At 38.3% G+C, this 10,423-nt stretch overlaps 1 protein-coding gene across 1 annotated transcript; it reads right to left on the bottom strand.

Moving 5' to 3' along the window:
• Positions 1 to 1,566: 1,566 nt before the first annotated feature.
• Positions 1,567 to 10,213, bottom strand: LOC120001812 (beta-galactosidase 1-like). Its single transcript, XM_038850282.1, has 19 exons — positions 9,821 to 10,213; positions 9,560 to 9,655; positions 9,346 to 9,458; positions 9,172 to 9,238; positions 8,977 to 9,069; positions 8,715 to 8,858; positions 8,170 to 8,258; positions 7,156 to 7,261; positions 6,986 to 7,073; positions 4,947 to 5,065; positions 4,686 to 4,850; positions 4,147 to 4,325; positions 3,894 to 4,003; positions 3,708 to 3,817; positions 3,422 to 3,532; positions 3,229 to 3,339; positions 2,848 to 3,053; positions 2,423 to 2,759; positions 1,567 to 2,151 (listed from the first exon to the last, which is right to left on the bottom strand). The coding sequence occupies exons 1-19, from the start codon at positions 9,998 to 10,000 to the stop codon at positions 2,041 to 2,043; spliced, it is 2,535 nt and encodes an 844-aa protein (XP_038706210.1). The 5' UTR covers positions 10,001 to 10,213; the 3' UTR covers positions 1,567 to 2,040.
• Positions 10,214 to 10,423: the final 210 nt, after the last annotated feature.

Genomic DNA, 10,423 nt, shown 5'->3' with positions numbered 1-10,423 from the left:
GTTCCGCGGTGGTGTCCGGACAGGTGTCCGGACACTTCATGCGTCCATCAACTTTGAAGCCTCTGTCTCAATTTGTGAAGAAAGCGTCCGGACGGCACTTTAGGTGTCCGGACACCCACTGTCCGGACAGGTGTCCGGACACTTGCTGAATCCCAGTTTCTTCTTTCAGCTCCAAAGGTGCCCAATTCAGTCATTTAAGCCTGATTTCCTGCAAAACCAACGGGAAACATGTATAAGGGTAAAATTACTTTATTTAAACACAAATGCATTACTATAAGCACTAGAACCTCCTAATTAGATGATATTAGGACCTCAAAATAGAGGTCCGATCAGAGCTTCTTCAAGCTCCTCTTTGTCTGTGATCCTCACCATCTTTTATTCAGTAAATTTGGAGTTCTACCAAAGAAACTAAAAGGAATAGAAATAACGATAATGGGTATTACCAAAGATGAACTTCGATGAAGCTACCATATACTCCGATGAAGCTGTCGTGGATGAATGACGAAGAACCAACAGCAGACTATAACAAAGAGAAGAATATGGAGTGTTAAGGATTCTCACGTTTCTAGGGCTTTTATTTTGGGTAATATTTTTTTTTATTTTGTCAAAGAAAATGACATGTAAAATTTTATTATTATAATAATGAGATGTAATTGCCAACTTGGATCTCCGGTTGCCAGCTAATCAACTTCCGGTGATGAATGGTCGGAAAATTGATTTCGGGACAGAAAACACTTGTTTTTTGAAACTTTAAGGATATTTGAGGTAAATTTTAAACTTCAAGGACAGAAACGAGAAACCCGTACAACTTCGAGGGCATAAAATATGGTTTTGCCCCTGAAAAACCTTTGGAGGAAGGCAATGGAACAAGAAACTCAAGCTTTAAGCCTTTTATTTTTCATTTAGAGTATTGTTTGGATTGAGGGCTTTGAGGGAGGGACGAGAATGGAAAGGGATGGATTTGAAGGGAATTTGGGGGAATATTTCATCAAATTTTTGCTCTTTAGAGAGCAGAGTACAGTGAAAGTTATTCTCCCAATTCCAATAAAAGTTATCGGTCAGAACGTATATGGATAGAACTTATAGCAGGATCTCGAAAAACAAGTAATTTATGCTGGGCCTTTGTCCTTTTTTTAGGTTCATTAGGGTTCTTATTGGTTGGAACTTCTAGTTATCTTGGCCGGAATTTGATATCTTTGAGGAAGGTGATGGAACAACAAACTCAAGCTTTAAGCCTCTTATTTGTTTCATTTATTCTCGCATGAAAATCCACCCTCGGAAAGTAATCTTCACAATGCCATGGCAAGAACGATCTGGATCAAAGAATCTTAAAAAAATGTGATAAAGGAAGATTGAAGAGATGTAATATGTCGTGTGAGCTACCAATAATTTGCATTTGAAACTGACCAACAAATCGACTCGCTCAACCAGGCAGGAAAAGTATTATGTCAAACTTAGGTCCCAACAGCACAATCAGTGACAGATAAACACTAGTAAATAAAGAGTTAAAAGTATTATCATCAAAGCTGAAAAGATAAAAGTGCCTCAAATGGACTAAAACATAAATTCTTAACATTCTTTCTTGATATTATTAATTACCTTTTCAAGCATTTCTTACAAAGCAATGGACAGTTGATTCTCACAATAGTAACATTCAATAATTTACTGGAAACCAGATGCTTTCCATTATCTAAATCTAAAAAAACACTTACTCATGGACTCTATTATCTTCATCTCAACGTGCTGCTACCAGTTGCTCCCCCTCCTCTTCCACAATTCCGTGTGTACGTGCAGGTACCCAATCGTGGCTCAATGCTATATACATACAGCTCACCAACAATCTATTTGAGGGTTTTTAACCTCATGGTGTGTTGTATACTGTAAAACTTCACCTTGTTCAAAGCCTAAATGAATGATTGTGGCAGTCTTCAACATTCATGCTTAGTTTGCTCCCAAAACAAATATTTGTACTGTAAATGCCGTATTGAAACCAATGCAGAACCTCCTTTATTTTGCTTTTGGAAGATTCGGATTGATTCATCAGCTGCAAATAGCCTCCACAGCAAGTTTCTTCATGACATTGGGGCAAGGATCGCCTCCGAACATTTCAGGTGCCACAGTAATTGAGCAGAAGTTTTGCCCCACACAAAGCTGCAAGAGAAGATGATGAATTGACATCATGAACTCGAAAGAGGCCAAGGTTACTGAACTTCTTATGCACAATCTTTATTTATGAGCTTAAAACTATTTTAAATGGAGATGTAGATTAAGACAGAGATTCTAAATGGTATAAGAAGCTGTTTTTCAGCATCAGAAAACCGATAACTTTTCTTTTCTTTTCTTTTTTCCCCATTTTTTCTTGGATGCAATTTGGCTGAAATAAAACGTGCAATGGGAGAAAAACAAGGGAGTTGAAGCTTACCCGGTTAAAAGCATCATAAGAGTGCAAACCATGGCAACTTCCTTGGCGGTAGCTCCCACAAGCCCCTTCTGGAGTTCCAAAGCTAGCAAACTTGATTGACGAGATTTTCTGTCCAGGACCACATGATAAATGGACCTTAGGCCTCAAGGGTTTATTTACTCTTCCAGAGGCTTGCATTTGCCAATTCATCAGCGTTGGCTGCCATTCATAAATATCAGCGCATACGCTTTCTACTTTTCTTCTAACCAAAGAAATTCCATTCGGATCTCCACCCCATTCTTCAAACACAACCAACAAGTTGCCAGTTGGGTTCAACCACGACCGAGGGACATGATACCTAAGATAACACAAGTAACTTGTCAAATACTTTTACGAAATCCGAACATGCCTAAACAAAACTTTAGGAAAGAAAGTTGTATCGTTACCATCTCTGAGAAGCCTCTCCACAATTTTTTAAGCATTTTGTCTGTCTGTATGTTCCGGCATAATTGCAGTCACTGCAGGAACCAGATGCTTTGTATCCAGGCCAATGGCGACCAACACTTTGTCCATTTATCCATATCTGACCTTTACCCATGCTGCCCATATCTAAAGCCAATGGAGAATTTCCAGCTGGTGCGTTGAAAGTAGTCTAGAAACATGAAGAAAGAAGGTCCATTATAGAAATAAAAGCATTTGTAAATGACCAATGCTTGAAAATGCAGATATTCTTGGGATATGCATAAAATAAATCACTCGGTTTACGAATGTGGCTGATATCCTGAATATAACAATAGTTTTCTTTAGCTGAGAATTGCAACTCTCACCTTGTACCATGTCAGGGGCTGCCTCCGGGCAACTAACGACCCCTGAGCCCACTCTACTGAGGAACTTCCACTATGAGAATGAAGACTCAGTTGCTCTCCTTTAAGGCCAATCTGAATTTGGTTATGCAATCAAATAAACATCATGCATATTGAAGCAACAGGAAAGAACATTGTTGAGTGTTTAAATACAAACCTTGTACGACCACTTTTGCCATGATAAATCTCTCCTTCCTTCATTGAGTCCATACATTGTAACTGGGCCCAGAACACCAGCATTCCATGTCTCAAAATGTGGACCCACATTCTGAATTCTCGAGATACAGAACAGTATAGTTAGATTCAAACTAACATGGAACGTATGTACTTGGGAAAATGACAGTTGCATATATACTTGTTGGTCTTAACAGGTGTATTTGTGGATGCTTGTACATGCATAAGCCTACATGGGACAAATCAAGAAAAGAGGAAGAGACAAATACCGGGAGACCAACTGCAATGCTGAGAATAGCAATTTTGTTGACACCAGCTCTCAGATTTACTGCTTTATTAAATGTTAGCTTTGGGGATTCCAAGCTTCCATAAGCAGTTCCTGATTAAAGAAAGAAATCATACTATCACAATCACTGTTGGGCATGTCTAAAATGAAATGAGAATCTGTGGCACACCTGCTAATTGACCATTGACAAAAACGTGCATTGCATGACCAGCTGAAACGATATTAAGATGAGGCCACTTCCCAGTCTTCAGAAAGTGTTCATTTGGATGAATCACAACACTGGGGAGGAGATATAAAATGTAATCAATAGGAGAAATCCAAGATAAAGTCCATCTGAAAATTATTTTCAAAGGGAGTGGAAAAAACAAAATAAATAAACAAAGAGAAGGAATAGCTTATGTGCAATGATATATTATACTCACTCTGTCATGTACCACAAATAATCTGTGAGATCTCTAGTAGTATTTATCTGTTCCACCAATCCTACCACTGTGAATGTGTTATCACCATACGATGTTATTTCTTCATTATATGCTTGCCAAGAGAATCCTCCATGCATAGGAACAGGAGTCATCTTCATCCGTGCAACTTGAGCCCCAACCTGTATCAAGTTCGAGATACAGGTTCAATAAATGTCAGTATTTCTTCGTATAATTTCATAGAATCTCTCCACATACACACGGACATCTTTTTTTTAAGGCAAAAAATTATTATTATGATTTTTAAAAGGCTCAAAACTGAAGATTATTATTATTTATATATCTGAACAAGAATATGATGTGGAAAAAGAAGCAGCATTTCACAACATGATCATTGATAATGAGAAACAAAACTAAAGTCACTTATGTTTAACGAAAATTAAAGTTACTAGTTGACATGAAGTGCATAATATTCGTGTAATTACAAGTTTTGATCCCTCATTCTTGCTGAAATGAACGAAGTATTTATTGTGAATGCTCACCCTTGCGGTGTTGTAAACTGTGTTTTTGCAGTTAGGAAGGATGCTTATAGACCAAGGAGGTAGGTTGTAGTGCATATTCCCAAACGCCACTTTAGCAACCGACTTGGGATTATAATTTGCAAGGAATGCAGCACAAGCTCCAGAGTTTGATTTGAACACATGAGCCTGATGAAAAATGAAGTTATAATACAGTTAGAGACTTATAGCCTATTGGTCAACATAATAGGAGATATGTTTCTTGGAAAGGGAAGTAAATTTCACCTCGTGATAGTTTCCGAGTGGCATCACTGTGGGATTACCAGATACTAAAGCTGGTTCACACAGCTTTATTGCTCTATGCAAATCTTTCAGGTGGCCCCATTTAGGTTGCCTCAATAGTCCTACAGATACAAGAGAAACTTCAAATCTTCAGATTGATGTACAATAACCCAGATTTTCTCCATAACTAATTCACCTTAAGGGTGCGTTTGGTATGGGGGTAAAAATTTGGAGGTATAATTTGTTACCCACGTAAATGTTCAAGGGTAATAACAATTATGGAGAATAAGTGTTACCCTTGTTCGGTAAAGAAGGGTAAAATTTACCCAAGTATTCATTACTCTTGTTTGTTACGACTATACATTACTGGTGTAATACCATTACCCTTGTTTGTTATTATTGTAATGAACCAAACTAGAAAAAAGTGAGATTATGTTTTTTATTGTTACGACTATCATGTACCAAAATTTTAAAAATATAGATACATATGCATATATATACACACACATTTTAAAAATATAGATACATATGCATATATATACACATACAGCCAGACATATATATATATATATAACAACAATCGTTAACAATTTCAACAAAATAATTTGATAACAGTCAAATCCATGGCAAAGACGTAACACAAGAGTAGGGATCACCATTTGACCCGTGGGCCTAGGTCCGAGCCCGGCCCTGCCCGACCCCTTGGGCAGGCATGAGCTCTATTTTTTGGGTTAGCCCAACCCGAAGCCTGACACCTCAGGCCAATTTTGGCCCAGCCCGAGCCCAACCCAACCCAAGCCCGATATTATTTATTTTTATATATATATAATATGCATATATTTATATTTATATGTATGAGTATTATGTATATATGTATGTGTATTTTATATATATATATATATATATATCTGTGTGTGTGTGTCTGTGTTTATGTATATATGTGTATATGTATGTGTATTATATATATGTGTGTGTGTGTAATACATAGACAGTGCATATGTATATATATATGTGTCTGTGTATATGTATATATGTGTGTATTATATATATATATATATATATGTATGTATATATATATATATATATGTATGTATATATATAGACAGACAGTGCATATGCATATATATGTGTGTATGTATATGTGTATATATATACATATGTATATATATACATAGACAGTGCATATGTATATATATGTGTGTGTATGTATATGTGTGTATATATATATATATGTATATATATACACAGACAGTGCATGTGTGTGTGTGTATATATATGTGTCTGTGTATATGTGTGTGTGTATATATATATATATGTATATATAACTTATGGACTTTTAGAATTTTTTATTTAAAGGGGTAATAAGTTGGAGTAAAACTTCTCATTACTTTTTATTATCCAGGTCCCCCACTAGTAAATTTTATGTGTAAAAAATAAGCTCAATTACTAAAATTTATTACAGGAGTAAAAGTTATACTAATATAACAAACACGAGTAAACTTAAAATTTAATTACCCTTGTAATTATTACACCCCATTACCCTCGTACCAAACGCACCATAATAGTAAAAGCATTCAAACATATGATAATTTCACTCTCTGATAGCTAAAAGTTACTTTTTTTTCAAAAGAACACAGAAATGGAAAGGTGTGAGACAGTGAGAGCCATACGTCCATATATTTTTGGTATGGACCTAGGAGTTGTTTGAAGCCATCAAAACTTCAAACTATGAAAAAGAAAATGATGATCCCAAAGAGCAAACATCAACCAGTCATCACAATGTACGTTTTGCTATTATCCGAAGAGTCACCCACCAAATGATGGCTGTTCAGCTTCAATTTAGCAACATTCTTTTCTTTAATTCAATAAATTGAATCATTATGCACCATGGCTCAGTGCCATTCCACAGTCATGTCACACGTAGTTCATGGTAGAGGCTTGGACATCAAATGAGGTCCCACAGTCTCTACACTACACAAGATTCTAAAGGCAATGTGATCGTCAGCAACAACATAGATAACACATCTCTGAAATGCACATACCATATTCATCAAGAGGAGCATCATAATCATAACTAGTAGCAATGAAAGGACCACCAGCAGTCCGGCCAAAATTTGTTCCTCCGTGATACTGCAAAGTGATGAAAGGCCATGAAACTCACTTTACGTTACCAAAGGAATCTAATAAGAAAATTTAATGAACAGTAAGTTACCATATAGTAATTAATGAATGATCCGCCCTTCTGAATGAATCGTGCAACTGAAAATGCCAAGTCTTCAGCTGGCCGGTATGGTACAGGACCTCCAAATTCTGTAAACCTGCAAAAGAAAACAGAGGAAAGAGTCATTATCAAGGATATGAACTGTAAGTAATGCAGTTGATAGGATTGTCCCACATTGAAAGATGTGGGAGCTAAGGTGTTGTTTATAGGGGGAGGTATGGGCCTCCCTTAGTACCCAAGCTTTCTAGTATAGGCTGGGAGGCCTTGGGTACAGCCGCCCATATGGGTGGGTGTCGGTTGGGCCTTGGGTGCTAAGCGTGTATGGGCGCGACTCTATCAATGGTATCGGAGCATGATCCTGTTGTGCCTTCAACTTGGGGCCGCGCCTGTGGAGTGGCCGGCCATGGTGCTTGACCAACGGGGGTGCGCCTGCCGGAGTGGTCGGCCATGGTGCACGACCAACGTGGGCGTTGGTCTTGAAGGGGAGGTCTAGTATGGGCAGGGAGGCCTTGGGTACAGCCGGCCCATATGGGTGGGTGTCGGTTGGGCCTTGGGTGTTGAGCGTGTATGGGCGCGACTCTATCAATGGTATCGGAGCATGATCCTGTTGTGCCTTCAACTTGGGGTCGCGCCATGATCCTGTTGTGCCTTCAACTTGGGGCCGCGCCTGTGGAGTGGCCGGCCATGGTGCTTGACCAACGGGGGTGCGCCTGCCGGAGTGGTCGGCCATGGTGCACGACCAACGTGGGCGTTGGTCTTGAAGGGGGGTATTGATAGGATTGTCCAACATCGAAAGATGCGGGAGCTAAGGTGTTGTTTATGGGGGGAGGTATGAGCCTCCCTTAGTACCCAAGGTTTTCTAATATGGGCTGGGAGGCCTTGGGTACAGCCGGCCCATATGGGTGGGTGTCGGTTGGGCCTTGGGTGCTGAGCGTGTATGGGCGCGACTCTATCAACAGTGAACACAAAATAGTTCCCAAAAAAACCACAAGCACAAAAATTTACCAGCCAGTCCATGCTTCTGTCCACATCTTGGGTTTGTAATTCTTGTTTGGGGAGAAGTAGTCACAATAGAAGCCATTGCATGTGTTGATCTGTTGGAAAGAGATTAGATAATCAAAAGCTAAGAGAAACCTAGCGCATAGTCAAAAGAATCTACAAAATATTTATATGCCTCAATGATTTCATGACTGCCAATATAATTTTACATATTGGAATCTTTAAGACAGCAAAAGTATATGAAATTCTTTAATATTATGCAGGACTATTATTGATTTTGAATATAATAACAATCATAGGAACTGAAAATCCAGTAAGAAATGAAAAAAAAATACCAAGGGGGAAAACAGAGAGGATTGCAGAGTGCAAAGAGGAACCATGTGCAGTGGGAAAATTATTTGTTTCAAACATGACCAACAAAGAGACAGAAAGCTGTTAAGTTGCAACCCCAATAAGGTTGATAAGGTTGATGGAACATAACATGAGGACCATCATCAAAATATACATGGAACACGACAAGAAAAAATATTATGCAGTTCAGTGAAACTTACAACAGGATCAGGGGCATCATCTTGCTTGCACATGACCCATGGGACACCAGTGCCTAGACCGACGGCCATTTTAGCTGCCCATTTAGTGTAAGCTTGACCTGGAGCACCAAGTCCATTCTCCACGGGTCCATATTCATTCTCAATCTGTCATAGGCATTGATAAAGAAACAAATATCTTTTTCTTAGCTAAGCAACTTATACCATCAAATTAAGGATAAAATTAGCAAAACCTAACTGGATTAAAGCAAAACAGTTTGCCCACCTGGGATAGAATGATTGGTCCACCTTGAGACTCGAATAACCTCTCTGCCTTCATCATATTTACGATCTTTGTGGCAAATTTTTCCATTTGAGCCTTCAGTGAGTGACGAAAAATTGATAATTGTTAGCAAGTGAATTACTTACTAAGTAAGCAAAAAAAGGAAACTTCAGGTGCTGAAATGAAAATGTGGGTAACCTTGAATGGTCTATTATCTGTCCTGAAACTTATGCCTGGAATATATTTCAACCAAACTGGGAAACCCCTGAAAATTAGAAATGCAAATCATAGCTCAGAATATGGGAACCCTGCAAGTAATTATCACCCAAAAATTTCATCCATTTTTCAGTGACTATTTGTAGCAAGCATTACCCAAAATTCCACTCAGCACAAACATAAGGACCAATCCTGAGATGAACATAGAGACCAGCTTGTTGAATCAGCTTTATAAATTTGACCAGATCATAGTTCCCCTCGAAATAATACTATTATTCATAAAATAAAATAAAATAAACATTGTTAGCAGATTCATTACTGGTAAGAAGGGAAAAATTAAGTTTTAAAAAAAATAGCTTCTCTCCATTACTTTTCCAGGTTGAGGCTCGTGCCCATTCCAGAAAACATATGTCTGAATCACATCCAAACCTCCTTCCTTAGCCTTCTGAATGATATCTGGCCACATCTGTGACAGTTCCAACCAAACCAATAAATAAGAGACCAAAACATAATTATTTGTGTTTCAGTATGGAAGGTAAAATCTGGAAATTCTCCACAAAAAAAAAATTTGGACCAAAAACAAAGGAAAGAAAGAAGACCCGTGAAGCACATTATGTGTGAATACTCATACCTCGGGAGAGCTTCTTGGGTAGTGAATGGATCCAGAAATGAGAATCCTTCTTTGGCCATTGATAATGACAGTCTTACTGTCATAAGAAACAGATGAATTAACCCAAGAACCCAAAAAAACCAGAGAAGCCACCACCACCACTACCACATTCTGCATTACAAGCAGCTTCCTCAAGCCCATGGCAGCAAGCAAAACCCAAAAAAATGAGCCTCTTTGTGTTCAGAGAGAAGAAAGCAATAGTCTTTTTCAGCTCTCTCTTGCACTTTATTCTATGCGTCTTGTAAATAAAAAGTTGGGAGATTTAGAATAGATATTTATAGATGGAGGGAAAGGAAACCAGCTGTTTTTGTTTCTTCCCTTGAATGAATGAGAGCTCCCTTTACTCACTTTGCTTGAGAAAGAAAAATTATTTATTTTGAATTTTTTTTGCATAAATTTGAGTGTTCCATAGCTGCCTTTATACACCCAAGAGTGGGGGATGGTTTTGGAAAAGTGGGACCCATTTTAGTGGGACTTTTGGGACCCACTTTTTTAGGGTCTCAATTGTAAACGCGGAGCTTCATTCAATGTATGTGTTTGACAGTGTGTTTGTACTGCGTTCAG

Source organism: Tripterygium wilfordii, chromosome 7 (genome assembly GCF_013401445.1).
Source record: "Tripterygium wilfordii isolate XIE 37 chromosome 7, ASM1340144v1, whole genome shotgun sequence".
In the NCBI taxonomy this organism is placed as follows: Eukaryota; Viridiplantae; Streptophyta; class Magnoliopsida; order Celastrales; family Celastraceae; genus Tripterygium; species Tripterygium wilfordii.
This window is presented reverse-complemented; position numbering and strand designations above follow the sequence as displayed.

Coding starts and splice junctions, on each gene's coding strand:
- LOC120001812 (XM_038850282.1), bottom strand. CDS start 10,000: ATGGGCTTGAGGAAGCTGCTTGTAATGCAGAATGTGGTAGTGGTGGTG. Junction 9,459..9,559: donor ACGAGCCTCAACCTGGAAAA/GTAATGGAGAGA, acceptor TATGAATAATAG/TATTATTTCGAGGGGAACTA. Junction 9,070..9,171: donor CAGATAATAGACCATTCAAG/GTTACCCACATT, acceptor CACTCACTGAAG/GCTCAAATGGAAAAATTTGC.